This window comes from Hippopotamus amphibius, chromosome 3, assembly GCF_030028045.1.
Source record: "Hippopotamus amphibius kiboko isolate mHipAmp2 chromosome 3, mHipAmp2.hap2, whole genome shotgun sequence".
Classification (NCBI taxonomy): Eukaryota; Metazoa; Chordata; class Mammalia; order Artiodactyla; family Hippopotamidae; genus Hippopotamus; species Hippopotamus amphibius.
The window spans coordinates 147,133,780-147,157,409 of record NC_080188.1 but is presented as its reverse complement, the minus strand read 5'-3'; the positions used below and the strand labels follow the sequence as shown (position 1 = coordinate 147,157,409).

Below are 23,630 nucleotides of genomic sequence, written 5' to 3'. Positions count from 1 at the left end.
GTTATATCTTTTAATTTTTTTTAGTGATTTATTATTATTCATTTATTATTTATTTTTGGCTACATTGGGTCTTCATTGCTACACATGGGCTTTCTCTAGTTGTGGTGAGCAGGGGCTGCTCTTTGTTGCAGTGCATGGATTTCTCATTGCGGTGGCTTCTCTTGCTGTGAAGCACAGGCTCTAGGCGCGCAGGCTTCAGTAGTTGCAGCACGTGGGCTCAGTAGTTGTGGCGCACAGGCTCAGTTGTTCTGCAACATGTGGGATCTTCCCAGACCAGGGATTGAACCCGTGTCCCCTCTATTGGCAGGTGGATTCTTCACCACTGCACTATCAGGGAAGCCCTCTAAGTTATACCTTTTAGAGATATAGGGTATGGGAGGAAGGGAATCCAGAAATCCATTACCTTGTACACATAAAGAGAGTACTACTTACTGGCCTACTAATACTGCCTATAAATTGTGATTATCATGTAATGGTGGCGAGGAATTCATGCTGACCTTACCACCGTCCTCCCTACCCATTACCAAAATTGATGGTTGGGGTCAGGAATGCAGCCTGTGACCACGGAACAGAATGAAGCTCACTGGCTCATGGAGAGGTCACACCCTGGACACAGATTCATTAGTACCAGGCTCCAACCAGTAAGGAAGCAATCCTGCAAAACCACTCACTCCACAGGTAAAGGATACTCCAATGTGCCTTCAGTTCTTCGATTTTTTTCAGGGATTCTTGAACTTCCTTCCATACTTGTTCATCACCAGTTAGCATATCAGCATCCTGCTTAGGCCAAGTTAAAAGAACGGAGAAAGACAAATTCCTCAATAGGCAAAGGATCTGAATAGATATTTCTCCAAAGAAGATATACAAATGGCCAATAAACACATGAAAAGATGCTCAATATTATTAGCCGTTGGGGAAGTGCAAATCAAAACCACAAGGAGATATTACTTCATACCTACTAGGATGGTTATAATAAAAAAGATACTAGTTGGTAAGGTTGTGGAGAAACTGGAACCCTCATGCATTACTGGTAGGAATGTAAAATGGTGCAGCCTCTTTGGAAAACAGTTTGGCAGTTATTCTAAACGTTAAACACTCAGTTACTATACAAAATTCCACTCAGATATGTATCCCAGAGAAATAATATATGTTCACACAAAAACATGTGTATAAGTGTTCATAACAACATTATTCATAATAGCAAATAAAGCAGAAAAAACCCAAATGCCCATCAACCAATTAATGGATAAACAAAATGTGGTATAGCCATACAATGGAGTATTAGTTGATAATAAAAAGAAAATTAATACTAATACATGCTACGACATGGATGAACCTTAAAAAATGTCATGCTAAGTAAAAGAAGCCACTAACAAAGGACCATGTATTGTATGATTCCACCGATATGAAGTGCTCAGAATAGATAAATCCACAGAAACAGGAAAGTAGATTAGTAAGTGGCTAGGGCAGGGACTGGTAGGTAGGGAGAACTGGGGAGGGACTGCTAATGAGTTTTTTGGGGGTGATGAAAATATCCTAAAATCAATCGTGGTGATGGTCCCCTAACTCTCTGAATACATGAAAAACTATTTAATTGTACACTTTAACTGATTGAGTTGTATCGTATGTGAATTATATCTCATTAAAGCTTACATATATACATATATGTATGTATGTATTTCTTAGAAAGGGGAACAGAGGCAAGAGAAAGAATCACCTGTCAAGAGACCCATGGATAACACTAATCAAACAGCAAGTTATCAATCAAAACGAGGTCAGGTAAAAGATGAGTACAATCACACCCATGTGAACCAATTTCGACTTCCACAAAAAAAATTAAAAAATAATAATTTAAAAGGCAATTCAAAACGAAAGTAGGAGTTATCATTCATTCATTGTTTGTCCTCCTATTGAGTCTTCTATTTTTCCTGTACGTCCACATTTCAAGAGCTCAGTAGCCACGTGTGGCTGTGGCTACCATATTGGGTGGCAAAGATATAGAAAAGTTCTTTCATCACAGAAAGCTCTACTGGATGGTGCTGCTTTAAAGAGGCTAATCAAAGGGTAAGAAATTCTCATTAGACTCTACTCAGAACCAGGTGTTCCATATCCATTAGATTCTCAGTGGATGCCAGGGAGAAGAACTGTTCTAGGAAGTTATATATCAAATCATGGCTACTGAGGGGTGATGGTAAAAGTGACAGAGGGAAGACTTTTACAAACTCTATGTATTTCCCTGGATATCCTTACATGCCTACGAGGGGAGGTTTATAGAATGACCTCTGTGAGAACTACTGCCAGAGTAAGCCCATGTTACTGGTGGGAAGACACATGTCACTCAGGTGTGCCAGGGCAGAAAAAAAAGTGAGGGCCACCAAGAACCACAGAAAAGAGATCCCAAGAACAGCATGGGGCAGTGGGTGTGCATATGAGGAAATGTGTGGGTCTGTGTGAGTGTGTCTGTGTAACAGAGCTTTATGAGTCTCTATGTACATGTGTCGTACATATGTGTAATATAATAAGGTGGTCTTTTAAAAGATAGCATTAGTGGACCCTACTTCTTTTAGGAAATTCTAAAGAAGAACCTAGCTTTCTGGGACTTCCCTGGTGGTCCAGTGGTTAAGACTTCACTTTCCAATGCAGGGGGTGCAGATTCCATCTCTGGTCAGGGAGCTAAGATCCCACATGCCCCACGGCCAAAAAACCGAAACATAAAACAGAAGCAATATTGTAACAAATTCAATAAAGACTTTAAAAAGTAGTCTACATCAAAAAAAAAAAAATCTTTAAAAACAAAAAAGGAACCTAGCTTTCTGTATGTATACGAGGGAAATAAAAAATCAATTGCTTTTAAAAAGGTAAACATCAATCTCCCTCCAAATACCTGCTCTAAGTCCATCTTCATCTCTTGAAGCCTCAGTTCCACCACATCACAAAAGCCTTTAGTAACTTCCTAATGCCTCCCAGATAAAGTCCACATATTAAATCTTGACAACCATGGCCACCCTTGATTAAATTTTTCTGTTTTATATTTCACTATTGGCAGTTGAAACCTTAGGCTCTAGGCAAAATGTCTCACTTGTCAGACTCTATGATAGGTAGAGAAAGGGATCCCCAAAGATGTCCAGGTCCTGATCCCCAGAACCTGTGAATATGTTAGGTTATGTGGCAAAAGAGAATTAAGTGGCAAGTGGGATTAAGCTTGCTGGTCAGCAGACCTTAAAACAAAGAGAGCGTCCTGGGCTACCCAGGTGGGCCCAGTGGAATCACAAGGATCCTTAGAAGCGGAAGGAGGCAGAAGAGATCAGAGCAATGAGATCTGAGGAGGACTTGACCTGCCTTTGCTGGCCTTGAAGACGGAGGAAGGGACCCACAACCCAGGGAGTACAGGCAGCCTCCAGAAGCTGGAAAAGTTGGGGTACCAGATTCTCCCCTGGAGCCTCCAAGAAGAATGCAGCCCTGCCAAGACCTTGATTTTAGCCCAGTGAGGCCTGTGTCAGGCTTCTGACCTACAGAACTGTAGATATTATGTTTGTGTTAAGTCACTAATTTTATGATAATTATTACAGCAGCCATAGGAAACTAATACAGTCCCTAACATATTTCTGTTCTTCTGGCCACTGGAACTTGGCACATGCCCCTCCCGGTACCTGAAGGTAATTAATTTGATGACTCATTTATTCAATTAACATTTACTGAGTGCCTACTGGGCATTGTTTTAGGCACTGAGGACAGAGCAGTGAAGACATCAGACAATCAGAGTGTTTACACTGAAGAGGGAAGAGGAGGATGGGATGACAGAACACACACACACGTAACAATTATATTTGTCAGAGGGAAAAACAAACTAACAGGGAAGAGCAACGGGGGAGTACTGGTCTCAGGGAGTTTAGGGTGATCAGGGAAGGCATCGCTGAGGAGATGACCCATGAGTAAAGGAGGAGGTGAAGGAGCAGAGATAGGAGCTGTAGGGAGAGAGAACAGCAAGTCCCACAGTGCAGAGGCAGGGGCAGGTCTGAAAGTTCCAGGAGCAGCAGGGAGGCGGGTGTGGACAGAGTTCCCGGGCTGTCATTTGTACGCATGTCATATCTTCCCCGTTTCAGAACTAAATATAGGTCTCATTCTTTTTTGGTCCCGCCTCTCCCAAATACCTAATACAGAACCATGTATGTAACAAAAGCTCAGTTAAGCGTCTCTAGAATGGATCTGGAAGAAGAAACTAACATTTATTTGATAATGACCTGGATGACTCTTGTATGTATTTCAATTATTCCTCACAACATCCTTACAGGGCATCAATACCTACAATTTACAAATAAGGCACAAGATAATCCTAAAGCCTAAGTAACGGCTACGAATATCCTTCTGCCCTCAAATCGCCAGTGGTAAGATTCAAATCCAAATCTGTCTGGCTCTGGAGTCCGTGCTCTTTCCACTATCCTCGTGTTTAATTTGAATTTGTCCTTCTCCTAAGCTTGCTTAAAGGGTGAAACTCATGTCTGTGAGACAGTAAGTTCAACATATACTCAACTCATGGTTCCTATGGTTTTCCTAGTCTTAGCAGTGGGAAAAGGGCAATAAAGTCCTCCAATGTGGAACACACAGTGGAACCTGTATTCCTCCACCAAGCAGAGTGAGACCACAACCCAAGGCGGAACAGTTTCATACAGGAATTATATTCATACCAAATCTCCACCATTATCTGATTAGCTGTTCTTTGGGTTGAGCCTAAGGTTTTATTTACTTAACAGAAGAGCAGGCAAGCTTTGAAACTGTTTCCAAACATTCAGAAACAATAGCTCCTGGGAGCACTTTATATTGGAGCTAGACAAAGCTACATTCATTACCAGCTAACCATCCACGACAGGAGTGTTCCACCAAGGTGACAGTCTCCACTCACAGGTCCCCAGCACACCTCCCCTCACTGCCATGTCCTGACCCTCCCGTTCCATTCTGTCACTTCTCCTGTAACTGTCCCTATAATGGGGTCTGTCTCCCCTCTTCCCACACCAACCAGGTAGGAGACCATGCACAGCAGGGTTGTGTGTGTGTGTGTGTGTGTGTGTGTATCATAGATACATAGAGAAACTACTTAGTTTAAATCTTCTACTTTTTCAATTTGCAAACATAAGAGTAAATTAGTGTGCTCTTTTTTCACAGTCCCTGAGGTATGAAATTAGTAAGTTTATTTCATTATTTCTTATCCAAACGTATCAAAGATGTTCGCTATTATTTAGGAAAAAAATTCCATTTTGAGTTTCAGCTTTACTGTGTCAGAAAGGGCTTGAAATGGGTGAGTCCTGAAGTCTGTTTTCAGTAGGGGGAGAACATTTTTATGTGTGTGTGTATTTTTTAATCAAATGCACTATTGTTGAGTTTTCTACAAATACTAAAAATAGTTCAGACTATAAGCAGGATTCCTGAGAAGGTTCACTCTGCTGGGAAACAATGAAGAGAATTGAGAACCTGCTGGTTCCAGCACCGGCAGCACCACTGCCCTGACCCCTGTGTGTCCCTGGCAAGGCCTCCTTTGTCTGCCCCCAGCTTCCTCACTTGTAAAGTGAGAAACTGGTCTCATGACCTCTTGCCCACCCGAGAGGCCAGAGCAGTGCAGAGCTACTTCAGCTCTACTTCTGGTGTCTACTCCCTTGCACAGCTCCAGAAAAGTCCTTAAAAAGTGTGCCTTCACTTTAAACATTAAAAACATGGAAATAGTTCACCTAAGGCAGGACTGTGCCAGCTGTTCTCAGAATTTTGGTAGGAATGAGTCTCCTGAATGTCTCCCTTCTCCCTTCCACCGCTCAAGCTCCTCTACCTGCCCCAGCCCCAGGGGCCAGGTGCAAACTCCGCACAGCCCCAGTCATCGCTCTTGATTCTTGATTCCTTCTCGTGCACCCCGACTCTTTCTTCTCACAGCCCCGCCCCAAACTTGACACATCCCCTGGCTCTATCTTACTGCCAAAACACCTACTCTTCCAAGTGGAATCTTTTCCCTTTGGATTCTGTCAAGACTAGGATTGCAGTTTCCTGCTTTTTTCTTGGATCACTATTTCTATTCATTTCTCCAGCTTTCTTCCCATTTGTCCCTTTAGGACACAGTCTCAAACCTACTCGATCAGGAAATCCTATCTATCTGCCCTCTGGGGCAGCCCAGCCCTTCTGAGTCACCACAGCCACTCTGCAAATCTCTCTCTTAGCACCAAGCTGTCATTAATGACCTACTGTTTCCTCAACCAGCTCAGAACTCCTTGAGAGACCATGACCTAATCATATCTATTCCCAGTGCCATCACGGTAAGTTACTCAGTAAATGTTTGGTGACAAAGTAGATGAATGTGGAGAGAAGAGTGATCTTCTACAATCCATAGGTAACAGTATTACAAGAATAAAATACCTTAATTCTGCAACAAGGACAATCTCCACCAATGAAACAGAAGCTTGCTCTCTTCACTCCATACCTCTCTCTTGCCTTGTTTCTAATATTACTATATCATAATTACGTTGGAAAATGATATGTTCTCACTGTAACTGTTGGTATTTGCCAAATGTCCAGATATTCATCTAGAATCTAAAGTTGACCTCTATCCCCAGTATCAGGAATCCCACACTCGCTCAGGACCTGTGCTCTCGGACAGCAGCATCAAGGCCATTTGGGAGTGAGCTCGGTTGACTCCCCTGGCTTCTGCCTCCAACATCATCCTGAGCCTCCTGCCACTCACGTGGCAGAGAGGTCCCTACCCCCAACTACCTGTGGACGGATCAGTGAGGCCATCTAAGTTTCCCCATATATAGCTGCTAAATAAATACCCTAACTTTATGCCCTTAAGAGTGAAAAATAGGTACCAGATGATATGAGATAATCCAGTACATCAAAAGGTGTCAGTCCACACAATTACATTCAATTGGCCAAATGCTTCCTCTAGGTTTCAGGATAGGAAGCATCCCTGCCAGGTGCCAGTGGTTATTGTTAGAATTGGAAATCTGAGTTTCTTCAATAGGGTAAGGTTGGAATCCAGCAAGACTGATTGAGCACATCCTTGGGAAAGTGACCAGTGGCTCTATCAGGCTCACACATCAGATGCAGCCATCCAGATCGACTTTGCATCTGGAACACTCAAACAGATGTGTTCACTTGGCTCACAAGTGTATTTGATGTTGAAACTCTTGCAGTGGGTTAATTTCAGATGGTTCACATTAAGAGGAAAAGGAGAAAGGCAATCTGCTTTCCAGTACTTCCTGTTATCCAATCCTCATGCAAACTCTAATTAGATTGGATTGGAGAGAGAAGAGTATAGGATGGGAAATAAAATTACTGAACACTTATAAACTTTTCCAGTAATTCAATAATTCTAGTGTCTTAAAAGAAGAAAAGGTTTTTTTGTGTGTTTTGTTTTGTTCTGTTTCTAAAGCAAAATGAGGTTCAAATATAGTGCCGGCACTTAGGAGAGAGATTGGGAAGTCCTGAAATTCAAAATTTTGAGGGAAACAAAGTTTAATTTGCAATGCTTTTGACTGAGGTACTCTGGTTCATGGATAATATACTGGGACTAATAGATTAATACATGACATTATTCAAAAACTTTATGATTCACAGGAAATATCTCTGCTGGAACCAATTTCCACCCCCTTTGGAAAAAAACAACTGAAAACACTTCAGATTTAACTTGAGAGGAAAAGTGACTATTTCATGAAAAAATAGTGACTAAAAACAGAGCATTTACTATTCTATCAACCACAGACCAGTCAATGGGCATTATGGACAGGGAAGAAGAATGTTCTCTCCATGAAGCATGTTCAACTTGCAGAATGTTCTAATTAGCAATTAACAAGCAACAGTACACAATAATCAGAACTTAGTGAAAGGAACACTGGATTTAGCCCTAAAGTGAATCTCTACTCCATAGCTGTGTGATCTTGGCAAGATATTTAACCTCCCTGAAGCTAAGTTTTTCAGTGGTAATAATTCTGCATAGATGCACCTTTGAACCCTTGCCTTTGCACCCTCTACAAGCACTGATGTCATGAATGGCATAGTGGCCCCAGTTTTCAACTCCCATCCTCGAGGGCAGGGGTCTGACTGCAGTCTGCTTTGTTTGGTGCGGGGGGAGAAAAACAGTCTCATCCTAATGGAGGAACAGCAAATTACAATGTAATCAAGAACCACTCTACCATGCCCCCGCATCTCTGCATCTTTCATTCCTTCTGCCTGGAAGGCTCTTCCTCAACTGAGTCATCCAGAACCTCCAAACTCCACAGGCACAATCCGTTGTGTATCTTCCACTGGGTTCTGTGATACCCATGGCAATGGGTCACACTGAAGCAGATGAAGAGGATGTGGATGCAAGTGGAGTACAATCACCCTGCAAAGGTTCTTTCTTTCATCTACTTCATAAAATGGTGAAATCTCAGTGCCTGAAAGTGACGTGCACAAATAGTCTACAGCAGGGCTTGAAACTCTGCATCTCCAAGAGCCCGGCTGAAGCTCCAGCCTCCTGCCCCCTCGAAGCCCCCGAGCTGGCTGACCCCAGACTAGATGTCTTCTTCTCAGGTTGGCAAGCCTTCTCCAGACAGCCATTCTGTCACTGCCTTGGATCCAGGTAAGGGGCATTTGGGCAACTAGGAGCACTCAGCCCTGTCCAAACAAGTGCTGATGCCGAGGAGAAGGCTCATGAAATCACCTGGGCCCCCAGAAGTGCTGTTCCACTTCACCACCACTGAACTTTCTGTTCCCGCTGCAGCTGTCAGCATCTGCCAGTGCCCATTTAACTTGATTCCTCAGGACTCTACTGCAACTACAGATTTCCACAAGGCTATAAGCTGGAACCAACTGCAGGGTCAAGGTTAAATGTCCAGGAACACAGAACTGCCAGAAGGAAGGGGCTTCTAGGAAAGTGACCAAAGCCTTGAGTGTGACTGAGAACCATCAAAGGCCTTTCCCAGTTACGCCTTTAACACCTCCCTCCCTCTGTGCCGGGTATTCCCATCTCAGTGACTAAAACTCCTTCTCATTTGCTCATATAAAATCAGGTCAACTTAGAGGAAATAAAAAACAGTTGGCATCCACACACTTGGGGGCGTTTGAAAGCCTACCCGTGTCAGTCGTGCTTGCTGGGAATCTACCTTTGATGCAACAGTGTGTGGAAAACCAGCATGACTGACTGATATACAAAGGCAGGTAAAGATTACATGAAGACACTGAAGAAGCAGATACTTCCTAGCACCCTCCTCCCATACAAGAAAGACATGTTCCTGAGAATATATCATGGGGTTATATGAAGCAGAAGGCTAGTGACTCTGTTTGCAAAAGCACATTTAAGCAGAATTTGTCGCAACTCCCAGCAGAGTCCTGCCAATCTTGTTATGCAAACACCTCAAGGTGGGAGGTTTGAGATGGGAAAAATGCAAACGTTTTACAGGAAACATTGTTCTAATGGCAACCCTCATTAAGGTAAAGCACACACCCAAATTTCAAGGCAGGTTTTGTTTTAATGGAGATGCAAACCACAGCCCTCACTGCCTCCTGTCTGCCACACCTCCATCTCATCTTTCCTACTTTAGGAATAGCTGCTTTCACTTTCCTCTGCAAACCGAGCAGAAGATGCTTGAAGCCGCAGCAGAAAAGATTCAAGTCAGGTATAAGGAGCAATGTTCTAAGAGCGACAGTTAGGATGACCTAGACGGGGCTCCTCCAGAGACATTTATAAAAACAGGATGAACAACAGCTGGATCCGTGCTCCTGGCATATGGGAGTGTGGGACAGGCAGCACCACGAAATGGAAATAAGGATGCTGGAGCCCCAAGCCCAGCTCTGCTGCTGGCCAGCTGTGCGCCCTGGAGGCTAACACTGCCTCCTGGCTCAGCTGCCCCAGGTCAGAACCTGATTAAGGTTACCACAGAGATGGAAACTAATCATTCCACTTCATTAGTCACCTGTATATATGGTGTCTGTTGTGCATGAAGAAAGACCTGAAATTCTGATGGGAAAGACTTTGGAATTTGTGGTTGTGCAACAGATTGCAAACACCTTCAATCTATTTTTTTTTTCTTCATTCTATTTTAAGCTGATTTTTCTCACGTATAAAATACACCAGTCAGAGCAGAGAGAGTATGCAAGGGACTGAACAAAGACTAGACCCACCCCAGGACTGCACTCTGCCAGCCCACGAACTTGACAATGATTATTCCATCCACACACCTCCTTGAACACTGGTAGGTATAACGATTAGCGTGGGCAACATTCCACACTCACACAAGAGCATGGTATCTGCTTATCTGCTAAAGCAAGCACATCAGATTATTTAATCTGTGGTCTCAAACCAAGGGACTAGTTTAGTTGGGGTCCACGCTAACGATTTCAGGTAATGAGTCCTGGACCAAAGTCTAGAAATGCTTTTTCAGGAGGTAATCACAAGCGTAACCAAAGGAAATTATTTAATGTGACATCAGAATCTGTCCCTTAACACCAGTGAGTGCAATTTCCACTAGCTTCCCCTGTCTTTTCAGGGCTGGCTTGCACAAATTCACCAGTTCTTACTAATACCTCGTAAGGCAGCACTGAAATCCACAGACCATGTGCCAAACAGGCAAAAAGTTCAAAAGAAAGGTCCCAGTTTGAGGGGAAGAATTATCTTTAATATCTCAGTCATATTTTCAAAAAGAAAAGAGCCCAGAATTGCATTTGTCTCTCAGTAGAGAAAAGCCAGTGCATCTCCAGCTATTCTAAAACAATTCTGTCGTCTGTGAATTAATCCGCACAGAGCTCTGTTCCTGGAAGCTGCCGGGAGTGGGGGGGGGGAGGGTCATTCCAGAAGGCATCACTCATAAGCTGGGGGTCTGGGAGACGAGGTGACCAAATTCCATGGTTCGGCTCTTTTCTGCCCCACCTCACACCCACGAGAAACCCTGCACAAAATCACCAAGACTCAGACGCTTTTCCTGGCAACGGTGCGTGCTGTGGAAGTGAAGTGCTGGCCGAAGGCACAGCGAGCATTCCCTGGCGCCCCACCAACACAAAGCACATGTCTGCATGTTATATTCCAGGAAACTCCAATCTGGCCCTTGGCCAGGAGACCTTTTTATAATGTCAGAGATAAAAGCACTGGCCATGTTTGGTACCCGGCCCCCACCTCCATTCTCCGGTAACCATCTCATAAACCAAGCAGGCATTACTGTTAACAGAGCCTTCCAGACAAAAGTCTGACGGAGCTTCATAAACATTACCAGATGATGACCAGGGATGTCCCCACTTCACAGGAAGAAGAAGAGGTACAGGAAGGGGCAAGTGATTTCACAGAGGGTACGCTGGAAAACCTGGGGAGAACTGGAAACATACACACGTATGTACTTAGAATTCTCCTGCTCTGAAAGAATACGCACTGAGTCACGGGCATCTTTCATCAGCACCCGGCATGTGGGTGACGTCAAATCTCAAATCCGCCCCAAATAGTATAGGTACAGGTGTGATCTGTACACTGATGTAAAGTAAGGGCCCTATCAAATTTGGGGTGTCCAAAAGTGGCATTTTGGGTGTACAAGATGGTCTAATTCTCTCTTTTCATACCCCTTGCCCCAGGGAATGCTATCATGTCAGCCACAGAGGATTTATAAAATCATTGCCTCTTAATCAGTTTTTATTTTCTTTGTGAGTCATACTCCGTGGGTCAAAGGAATATACAGCCCCAGCTGTTTTCCTTTAACATTTCTGTCTTACTATTTGTTTAACTTTCTAGGTTACTTGAAAGTAAGATTCTAATATTAGTCAATGCTCATTAGAATATGCATGGAATTCTTTTCTGGAAGCAGACAAATATGAAAATCCCTCTTGCTCTGTACAAGTGTAGACAGAGCTTCATTTAGAGAGTTTGACAGAGGAGACAACCTGTTTCCCATCACCACTGGGAGCTGAACTCTTCGGGATATGCCTATTTTACATCTGTCAGGGGCGTGGGTTCAGTCTAGCAGGCTACAGAGTGCGACTTCCTGCCCCATCCTACCAATAATGCTCAAACAGCAGATGCACCAAGACCTGCTTTAAGGGATACCAGGGTCTCTGACTTTGCTCAGACCTGTTGTTCCTCTGGCTTTGGTTCTCTTCCCTGCTGTCAGGGTCTGATGCAGTGGGTATATTTTTAGAATCACTTGGAGAACTTTTTAAAATCCAGAGGCCCAGGTCTCCTTGAGGCAAATGACAGCACAATCCCTCAGGGGCGGGCAGGTGTCTGCATTTTTTATAGATTCCCCAGGTTATTCCACCACACAGTCAGGACCAAAGACCACACCTGGTCTTTGTTGCCTCAGTCATCGCTTCTAATCTGCAATCCTGTCACTTTTCTTACAAGATTTGCTGCAAGTGTTTAACGGTTTAGGCTTGTTTTCCTGGTCTACTCAATCTAGTTACGTCTCCCATGCTCTCTGCTTCTGTTCAAATTAGTTTATTTATAATAGACACAAAAAGTGACCAAGTCCAAGGCACTATGACTGTCTTAAGCTCAATACATGCCAACATTTCCAAATATACACTAGGGCAAGACACTGGAACGGTAAAGATTTAGGTGAGACGTGGCCTTAGCCGTGAGGGGCTTATAGTCTAATGGTTGAAAGAACCACATAAACATATCATTTCTAAACATGGCATGTGAGGAGAGGGAAAGAAGCCCTGGGGTTACGAGCACAGCGGCAGGCCCTCTGCCCAACCAGGGCTTAGGGAACGCTTCCTTAGAGAAGACAATGCCTGAGCTCGGTCCTGAAGGTTACAGACGTGTTAGCTGAGAGTGAGCAAGCGGAGGGACAGCACGAGGAAACAAAGGGGCGCAGCCCTCACCGGTGTGGGAGCAGCCAGAGCCGCAGGGCGGTGGTGCTGCTGGGAGGGTGGGCTGCACGCCTCGCACCTCTCCTGCCCTACTGTGTCCGAGGTCACTTGCTGCTTGGAGGCTGCTTGTTCCTAGCTTGAGGCTTTATTCTGGGGGCTGGGGGATTAACCTGGGGCCTACTTCCGAATGCATCCACAGACCTGAACACATAAGGCTGGATGAAGCAGTGAATGGAGGGCAAGGGGAGAAAGTAAAGGTTTAGAGATGAGGATGAAGAGCAGCGCAGGGGCCACACAGAAACGTGGAAGGACGTGAAGTATAACCACTGTGTTGTTCAAACATTTATGAGGAAGATACACTGAAGGTGGGAAGGCCAGCTAGGTAGATGTTGCAGCCGTCGACAAAGAGATGACTGGAACCCAAATGAGGCAATGACTGTAGGGACAGAGACAGAGGAAGGGACTAATGTAAGGGAGCTGAAGAAGGCGATGACTCGGGAGGAAGTGGTCTGTGCAAGAAGATGCTGGAATAGTTGTCAAGCGTCTGCCTTCAGTGACTGAGTGCGTGATGAGGCTTCAGGTGAGATCAGGGATGTAGAAAGAAGGTGTTTAAAAAGGCGAGTCCCTTTTGGACACGCTGAATACAAAATGCCTGAAGGGAACCCAGGTAGGGCTGCCCCACAGAGAGCTGGAAATACAAAACCAGACCCAGAAGTCAAGCACAGGTGAGAAGGACAGATCTGGACGTCACCGTCACATAGGTGGAATCTGCAGATACAGGAGTGGAGGAGACCAGCCCATCCAGAAGAACCCCAACGTTCAAGGAGCAAGGAGGGGAAGTGGAGGAGGGTGCAGGAGTGACGGGGTGGGCTGGGGTGGGGTGGCGTATTCCTAGAAGGAAGGGAGGGCTGCGTGGTGCAGAAGGCAACACACGGGCCAACAGGGAAGAGCCGCAGAGCAGGCTGCTCGATTTGGAATCAGGGACTCACTGATGACACCAGAGAGGCAGTTTCAGCAGGTGACAATGGTGAAAGCCTATTTAAGGGAGTTTAGAGACGAGAAAACAAAGAGACAGGGTCATTCCTTACGTGTGTAGATGACCCTTTCAAAGGTTTTCACAAACCGAAGAAAAGGACACAGTGGTTAGACGCAAAAGACACGTGGGGGAAAGAGGCTGCTTTTTAATATTGGCGGCAGGCGGGTCAGGTGGTGGTACAAGGGCAGCAGAGACTTGGCTTTGGCAAGAAGGCCAGCGTGGAAGACAGAGAAGGTGGTGCAGACACAGCTGCATGTGGAAGAGGGTGGGATGGGACGGGAAGCTGAGAGACATTATGCCTGACGGGTTTTCCTAGGTAGTGAAATCAAGGGAGAGTAGGGCTTGCGGGTGGAGCGGCAGGGAAGGCTGGGGCGCTGTGGAGGAGGGAGGGGGCCGGGTGAGGACACACAGGACCACTCGGCAAGGTGGGGGCCCTGCTGAGGGAGGGCCGGGAGCAGGCGCGGTGGCCACCTGCAGGCTCCCCAAGATCTGCACCGGCGGGGTCTGCACTGCACCTCCAGAACTCCGCCATGGCTGGGGACCACGGGGACAGGAATGGCAGCAAAGGGGGAGTGGAAGCAGACATGAGGTTGGACGGAGAGGAGGGGAAGCCAGATGTGGTGATAAATGACCTTTCTGCGCTCCAACTACAATTCAGCGAAGAAACCAACTCATATGTATTTAACCTCCAGGAAGACTGGTGACATTTCTGTAATCTAGGTTTCATGATGTTAGTAACCGATTTTAGAACTGCTTGCCCATATCTCCACTCCCATTTTTAATGCATTTTTGTTTTGTTTTGTAACAAAGCAGCCATAGTCTTGATAGTGAGGGCACAGTCGTCATTAACCTATTGGGAAACAATGAGCGTGTAAAATCCTTGAGTCATGTAAGTTCACATTTGCTTTACCCATTTCTCCTTGTGCAATGGCACCAGTTCACCTTCCAGAACAAAATCTGAGAGCTTGATGCTAAAATAGCTATTATTTCCCAACAGGAAACGGGACTAGAGGACCGACCTCACAGAGTTGGTATCACGACTAAATGAAATATAATGCTTGTGAAGTGCTCAGCACAGCAACTGCCTCACAGTCACTGGTACACACGCCGCCTCCCCCCAGCCCCCATGAGCTATATCATGACAGAAGGTGAGACAGGAGCAGACAGACAACTCCAGGACAGCCCCAGAGAGGAGCGGTCACCTATGAGAAGACTGTGAGGAAGGCAACGCTGAATGACTGCGGCTTTGAGAAGAGGTTCCAGGCTCTGGAGGCTAGCGCAAAGGCAATTCACTGCTTGGGGCAAGTGGTACAAGATCAACAGATAAGAGAAAGAACAGAGCTATGTGGTCCTGAGTTTCTTCCCCTTTCCTTTCTCCCAAAAGAAATTATTCTCAAACAGGACAGAGTAGAACAAGGTATTGTGGGAAAGTTCACATGTTTAACTCCACATAAACTATATCCCAGGTAGTCAAAGAACTTCGCAGAGACAGTCTTGAAACGATTACTATTCCTCTGAGGAACTGAGAGAAAGGGGGTGGCAGTGGAAGCCCAAAGTGGCGGCAAATACGGTCCCAAGAAAACATAAACAAAAATAAATGTTTGCATGATGAAGCCCCCTCCAATCAGATAGCTCAGTGTCTTTCTTTGGCTAATGCTTACTGAGACGGAAAAAGATAAAGTGGTCTCCACTAGAGGGTACCAGCAGGGGAGCACTGAGAACACATCCAGCAATCTGCATTCATTTTCTCATAGAGACTGTGCAAGTACACAGGGTGAATATTTCTAATACCATGTATTTCTACTCTAGCAAGTAATTAACAAAGTCTTTCATGATATTCTGTGGGCAAGATAATAAAAGTCGAGATCTACTCTACAGCACAGCATCCATCATTAACAGTACTGTGCTGTGTACTTAAAAACTTGCTAAGAGGGTAGATCTTAGGTTAAATGTTCTTATCACAAAAATTTAATATTAATAATAAAGACAGTAGAAGGAAACTTTTGGTGGTGATGGACATGTTTATAGCATAGATTGTGGTGATAATTTCATGGGTGTGTAATCTCCACATTCATCAAGTTGTATACATTAAATATGTACAGCTTTTTGTACGTCAACCATACTTCCATAAAGTGGTTTTTTAAAAAAGGTAATGAAATCTGGTTAGGATGAGAATGCCTGTGTCGACTCCTGGCTGGTTGACCAGTCAACCATATCTTAGGATTAACTGATGTCAACCTTGGACCACTCCTTGGTAGAAGTTCTTTTCTTTATTTTACAGATGAGGCTGAATTTCAGAGAGCTGACTAGCTGTAGGTCAAAAAACAATAATAACATTTATTGAGGTTTACTGAACTAGTTACTTTAAGTGCTTTCTCTCATTCAATCATTTCGACAAGGTATAAAGTAAAAACCACTAAGTCCCTAATTTACAGATGATAAGACTGCAGCTGAAAAAGATGAAGTAACATCCTCACGTTCGAGTAGCTAGAAAGTGGTGGAGATGGAATTGAGCTCCTGGTTGTATAACTGATGGCCTGAGCGCTCTTTGCTACACCACGCTGCCTCCCATAGTCTGGCTGGTGGAGTAAGGAAGCTATTTACTCTCTATTGCTCCACGAGGCTAAGACTCTGATATAAGTTTAAAAAGGCAGGTTTGAGTTCATGACGTTAATTAACTTTACAGTCACAGTTGCCAGAGAGTGGAATGGTTTACCCAAAGGCACTGAGTGTGCTGAGATTTCCACCAAAAATGTTCACATTCAGTTGACACCCACCAGCAGGAATATCGTGGAGGAGGTTCCTGCCCTGGCTGGGTGGGGCCTCTAAGGTCCCATCCAATCCTGGGCTTACACGCCCTTATGAAATGACTCTCTTACACTTTATTAATTGTAAAAACACAGATATCCAACATGATAATGTGAATAATATTTATGCTCCTGATCAGATTAGAAAAATCACGTATCTAGGCACACAGCATCCCGTGTTATTAAAGTCTGGTTTCACACACGCTGGGAATGGGTGCTTTCTTGGAGGGAAACATACCAGGGGCACAAATCGCACATGAGAAGGGATCTTCCAAGAAGGTCACTGGAACTATGCATCCCGTCTTTCTGGGTGGTTCACATGTGGGTTTGTAAGCCTTGGTGTTGGGCAATGGGATAGGTCATGTTCAAAGCTAGAAACTGCTGGAGGAAAGATGGGCAAGAATATTCCTTCCTGACAGCCCATCATTTAAACTATTATGAAGTTCTTTTAGGAGCAAAAGTCATTTCAAAGCTTCCAGTGATATAGTTACTTGACATCTCCTATAGCGCTTAACTCAATAGTAGGCAAAAAGCAGTATCTATTGCCTTATTTATGCATGCAACGCAAATGTGTGAAGTGCTGTAATAACTATGAAAGCAGTGGGTTGGGCATGGAGGACACCACAAAAAACAAGACTGATGAAGTCATTCTTACTTTCTCAACAAGTGAGCACATAGGCAAATACATATAATAGTAACAATAATAATAATATGTAATGATTGTGCTCTAATGGAGATAAAGAGGGATTAGGAAATAAGGAGGAGGGGGGCACCTGATTTTCCTAGGGGAGCTGAGGATGGCTCTCTGAGGAAGGGAGGCTGAGCTGAGAGCTGAAGAGTGATAGAGAGCCAGGCAGGCACGGAGCCACAGGAAGCCACGTGCGAGGACCCCAGGGCAGGAAAGAGCTTGGCAAGCCCCAGCCGAGGGACGGGGCTGGGACTGGAAAGGTGAGCAGGAGCCAGGCCGCGCAGGGGCCTCACCAGTGTCGCTCCATCTCCCTTTCCAGCGAGTGGGGAGTAGCTAGGTCCCTCCTGAAAGTGTCCTTCCGGCATCTGCTCGAACACTACATTTCGGAGCAGCAGGGTCGCAAGAGGCAGACGCCATAGCACACCCCTGCGGCAAGCAGTCCAGGCAGGGGAGAATGGTGCTGAAGAAACCCTTAGAGAATCAGAGCTCTTACTGGAAGGAAAGAAAGACGCGACAGCGGTCTGGCGTGGTCACGAGGTCTGGACGTGCCTCCCTCTGTCGTGCTGGCCGGCAAACACAAGTCCGGCGGATGCGCCCAGCCCTCGCTGCCTCCCACAGCTGCTGCTGAACCTTCAGCAGGTTTGCAACAGGAGGCCCTGCATATCTTCTGTATTTTCAACCCTCTTAGTCATCAAGCCCTTATCTCATCTGAAAGAGAGCCCATCCATAGCTTGGGGTTACTACAATAAGCTGAAAATGAATTGATAATTTCGGGTGATTGCCCTAAACCTACTTTTAACCATGGGTGAGGGAGGGGGAAGGAAGCGATGAGAAAACAACAAAGTTTGGGAAACCTACAAAGAGGTCTCTGAGTCAACAATTTAACGACTTAAAATAAATAAACCAATGTGCTAGAGCACGCTGGGGCCCCGTTCTTATTCAGATACACATCTGCTTGGCTATAGAATGAGGAATCTGATTACCTTTTCTATGACATGTATGTATTTTGTGGGACGCCACACTGTACCAGTTAATAACGATCTACCTTCTGTTGACACAAAATGTTTAAATTAATAAAATTCTAAATGCTACATCTCATAGCAAAGCATACTTAATTGAAAGGCTGGATGGCAAGAGTAGTAATTTTCCTGGGTAAAAATTATTGGGATGAGATTATGGTAGCATGAAAAGCTCAATCAATGGAGGGACTTATGTAGGCAAACTGTTTTCAAGCATCTGTACTTCACAGAAAGGGTAGGCTGGGCTTCTCTAATTGCTAACACGGAGGTACTGGGATTGTTACAGAAAGAAACTGAGACTGACAGTCAGTCATTGCCCATAATTGACCATATTAGTGATTTTACATTAAAACCTGCGTGCTCAGTCTTTAACGTCCGAAATGACAAATGCAGCAACGGCATAAACAATCCCTTAAAGCTTTGCTATTAATATTAAAAATCCTTCTACTCTTCACTGAGTGCACTGAGTGCACCCTTGACACCTACATACTAAACCAATAGCATTATGGAAACAGTTTATTTTTCCCAGACTATAGAATGGTATTAGATTACCTCAGAAAAATCCAGGTAGCATCTAAAGCAGGCTCCCAGCACTAAGACTGAAGGGCACGCTTCAAATAACCTTGGCACAGATGTCTTGTTCAAACCCTGAAAAGTCTGAAACCCAAGACACTCTGTAATAATTTTGCTATTTTCCACTTATTTTTGGGTAAAGAACAAAATAGTTTACCACCTTTCTTTCATTCTTAAACTCCCCCCTCACTTCTCTCTTTACCACTCTATTGTGCTTAAAAAACAGAAAAACAAACAAAATATTGGGACTGAAGTCCAGAAGTAAACTTTATTTCCTGTTTATCAGTTTTTTTCTTTTTGGGTGCTGATGCTGAAGGACCAGGGAGGAGGATGGCTTCTTTCTGACCACTCAGCATCTTTATCCCTGAGAACCAACAGGATGTCGCAACACACAGATGGGCCCCACATGGTAAGAATTTAGGCACAAACCTAATATGCTTAACCTTCTTCTCAGTCTTGCCTATTTCTGGGCTGCTTTCTGGGAGCTTCAGTGAATAGGGTCTTCTCTTAGGCGTACATGGCAGGCACTCAGCAAATGCTTGCTGATTCTGCGTCATGTGAATTAACAGATAAAGGTGAAAATGGCCCAAACTGAGAGTGAGTGATTTAAAAAGTCTAGTTTTCAGGGTAAAATTCTTTTTTTAGTGGTAGAATGTGTGATATTTAACCCTCCCTCCCCCAATCAACTTATCCAGGGAGCTACTGGAGTAAAAGGATTTCAGAACTTGAGGACTGGGAAGCTTCTAGTCTAATGCAAGCAATAGAACAATGGGAGAGACTTTGTTCTTAGAAGATCCTTCACGGAGGAAACACCACCATGTCTTTAAAAAACCTTTTTCGGAAGGTCAGTACATCTAATCCAAATGCCTGCAGTTGAAGTCTATTTCCCCAGGCTTAGTGAAGACTAAAAACTGCAGGTCACCCTGCCTGGATGCAGCCCGCACCCTTTCTCTTGCAGGCTGAAGAGTCTTGTTCCCTCATCTCTCCTTACAGTCTTATTTGTCTACAGTGCTTCTCTGAGCACATGGGAGGTTCTCCTTGTCCCTTTTGCAGCCACAGGGCTACTGGACATGGTGAATTTCAGAAAAAAGGCTGCTCTGGGCCTTTTGTTGAGCTGAAAGGCAGTGCTGTGGATTATCAGGCTAGTCTGCACAGTTCTTACAATGACTTTAACTGACCTTATTCGTAACAAGAAGTAGTTGTGAAAAGCAGATATTCACTGATATGATGTTAAACTCAGGGAATTTTTCTCATCTTCTGAGGCTGTGTGCTATTCCCATCGAGGAACTCTCCATGTTGAATGAGGCCTAATTGTTTAGAAATAATTAACGTTTTTATTTCATTTGTAGAAAACATAATTTATTAATTGGCTGCTACTTTATGTGTTTCATTTTAAGAGGCACAATAAATGAAGAAATTAGCATAAGAAGGCACTGAAAAAAATGCCAAGATTGACTAAATTCTCAAAAAAGAAAGATGATTCTAAATTAAGGATACGCACATTTATTGCATAAAGGGATTTAACTGTTTTTACTGGCCCTTAGCTGCAGCTTGCAAATTTTAATTTCATAGACAGGAAAGCATTATCAATGCTTCGATAATTCCAGGGTTCCAATTTACATATCAAAACGAGAGGCAGAGAAAGCCCACATCTTTCTTTACTTTTTAGAGTTCTCAGGGTCTGAAAATGATGTGGCAATAAAGGTTGAAAGAAAACAGCAGATATGCTGATGTCTGCATCTGAAGCAATACAATATCCTAATTACCAAGAAGTACAGTTAGTTCAGAGAACCATCACACCCTCTCCTCAGCAATTAATACTCAGCATAATTGGTAAACATTCTAGTCTTTAACTGAAGCACCCAGAAATAGCCTGTAAGCAGATGAGTATCTGAAACAGACCAGTTGCCATATCCCCTGGTATTAACAATAATATCTCATTCTTTGAAGCGGTAGAGAGGGAGAATGACTGCCACCACAAATATGCAAAAGCAGCTCTCAAAAAGGCTTTCTGGATGTAATACTGTGAGAACCTCACTGATTTCCTCGCCTGTTAAGAGTTTATGACTCTCCTTCCTTGTGGAATAGTTTCTGACTCTTTGTTTCTACGCACACCATTGTATTTTTTTTTTTGGCTGTTGTGGTCAAAAGCCAACCTTCACTTTCTTCAATGACTTCCCATCCCTCCATGATGAAAATCCAAACTCTCTGCTTGGCGTACTTCTCCCCTGGCCTCCAATCACTACCCTTACCAGCCTTCTTCCTCCAGGAACACTGAACCTGTGCAGCTCCCTGCTACACTATACTCTCCAAATCTCCAAGAGATTTCCCGGAGTGTGTCCCCAGTCTGAAGTGCCCCCTCTGAAGCGACCTCACTGAAAACTCCTATATAACCTTTATATCTCAGGTCAATGTCTCCTCCTCTGTGAAGTCTTCCCTGACTGTTCAGGGAGATTTTTTTCTCCTCTGTTCCCAGTGCACTTAAAACAGGCTTCCATGAAGATAACTGCTGCACTGAGCTAAACTGTGTGTCTGGTGTCTGTCTCCACACTAGAACATAGGCCACTTGTGGGAAGGGGAGATCTTTTCATCTTAGGATTCCCATACTTGGTATATTATAAGCCTTACTTCAAAAAAAAAAGGAAGGAGGGAAGGAAACACTCAAGCAGGTTTGCTGAAAGACTGGAGATAAATGATGACTGTGGATGAGTGACAAGCAGAAAAGGAGACTTAGGTCCAGTCTAAAGTCCTAAGCAACAGCGGAAGCCTGATCTCCTGAGGGTTAATACTTAGGCGGGGAACAGAAAAGACCTGCTCAGGAATCACAGTCCTTGTTGGTGGGTGTGAGTCCAGGCTCCTCAGATGCCCCACAGTAGGTGATGGTTTAATCTCTTCTTACAAGTTCGACCTAGTCTCATCCTCCTGGGTGAGTCGTGAAAGCATTAGTGAATGTTAGTCCATGGTCACGGATAGTCATTATAATTAAAATATCCTAAATTATCCAGATATTATAATGAAAATATGCTAAAATATATACATTTTCTGTTTTTATTTCTATAGTTCTATTATCCAAAGGACTTGAGAAATTGGATAAAGATACTATTTTAAGAACTTTAAAATGAGGTGTGAACAAATAGAAGTGATCTTTCAAGAAAAACAGTCAAAGGGGAACTTCTAGCCAATTTACTTTTACCTTTGCCCCCACGCCCAGGTGCAGTAACCACAGAGCCTCATCAAAAGAGCATTGCCCCAGAATCAGGATACTTGGATTTCTGGTCCCGACTCTGCAGTATCACTTATTGTACAAGTCATTTTTCTTCTCTGTAAAAGGAAGGTACTGAACCAGATGCCTAACGTTTCTTCCAGCTATGCAAATTGAATTGACTCCTTCTTATGCACCACTTAGCCTCTGTGATACTTACGGATCTAAGTAAAAAGTATGCTCTCTTGTGTCCATCTTTTAGGCTCTGAAGGTATGCACTCAATAACACATAGGAAGAGCCCAATCTGACCATCATTTCAGCAGGTTTTGGGGAGAGAGTGTGGAGACAAGCAGATGCTCAATCTGCCATATTTACCTGGAGCCCTGTAGCTACTTTTCAGAGCAAGGGGCTAAGAACGTGGAACCACAGTTGGTAGCCCTCCATCCCCAATTCACAGACCTGCATTACACGTTCTCCTAGAGCTCACCAATGGCACCAATTCCCCAGCTTCAGCCCTTCAAGGAGGCAGTGTCGCTGCAGGGGCCTGTCTGTGACCACACAAAGAGTGAGCCCCAAATAGTTATCATGAAATTCACTGTTTACTTTGCTTCTTCCCACATTACAACAGTGAGATGTTAGTGGAAGTTTGTGAGCCAGAGATCTGCAGGATTCCAAAGTCTTGTGAAGTCAAATACATCAGATTTTAAGGGCTCTGGGCAGGTACCATGGACCAAAAGTCTCAGCCTTCAAGTCTGCTGTTGAGCCCAACAAATAGATAAGGGGGAAAATGTACTTTGCAAGTAAAACAAATAAAAGTTATTTTTGAATGGCATCACATCTGCTTAATTTCTACACAGATTAAGATAATTGAAGGGATTAGAAGAGCCCATCTTCCCGCTCCTGACTTCTGGGACATCCTTCCCGTTGTCGCTGCTGGGCCAGCTACAGGTATTAGGCATAGCCCTCTGCTGCCCACTCCCACTGCAGAATGAGCTGGTCTCCACCCACCGTGGAGCCCTGAAGCTGTTGCAACCACTGAAGAGGGCTTTTCACAGGCTCAGGGCTGAGGAAGTGTGGGTGACACTCCCCTGCACTGTAGTAACAAATAAATGGCAAGGGAAGCCTTGTCTGGTCTCTGTTCCCATGGAGTTTCATTATTTCTGTTTCACTGTAGGCAAAAGACTCCAAGAATGGTCACATTTAGAAAGGGAGAACAATTCCCATATGCTAAACCCTACAAGAAGCATCATCTCCTTTGGGAGGGAACTTGAGGAAAGAGAGTCCAGGGATCTGGGGGGAGGGGGAGAAATGGCCTGCACGTCACTCTGTGCGGTGCTGCTCATGCACTGTCTTCTTACTCATTCTGAAAGCCCCCTCCCTACTACATCCCCCCCCCCACATATACAAGGACACCCCTACCTACAGCCCGCCCACACACCCCTCCGTATGAGGAACTGTAGGAGTGAACAGGGCAACATGTGATGGAGGGCAGTGAGA

At 44.4% G+C, this 23,630-nt stretch overlaps 1 protein-coding gene across 2 annotated transcripts in view; it reads right to left on the bottom strand.

The window, feature by feature from the left end:
• Positions 1 to 23,630, bottom strand: part of SMYD3 (SET and MYND domain containing 3) — a 684,321-nt gene that overhangs the window by 97,900 nt on the left and 562,791 nt on the right. For both annotated transcript variants that reach the window (XM_057726238.1, XM_057726239.1), the window contains one exon: positions 690 to 777. In XM_057726238.1, the coding sequence (XP_057582221.1) occupies positions 690 to 777 (88 nt within the window). The remainder of the gene's footprint in view (positions 1 to 689; positions 778 to 23,630) is intronic.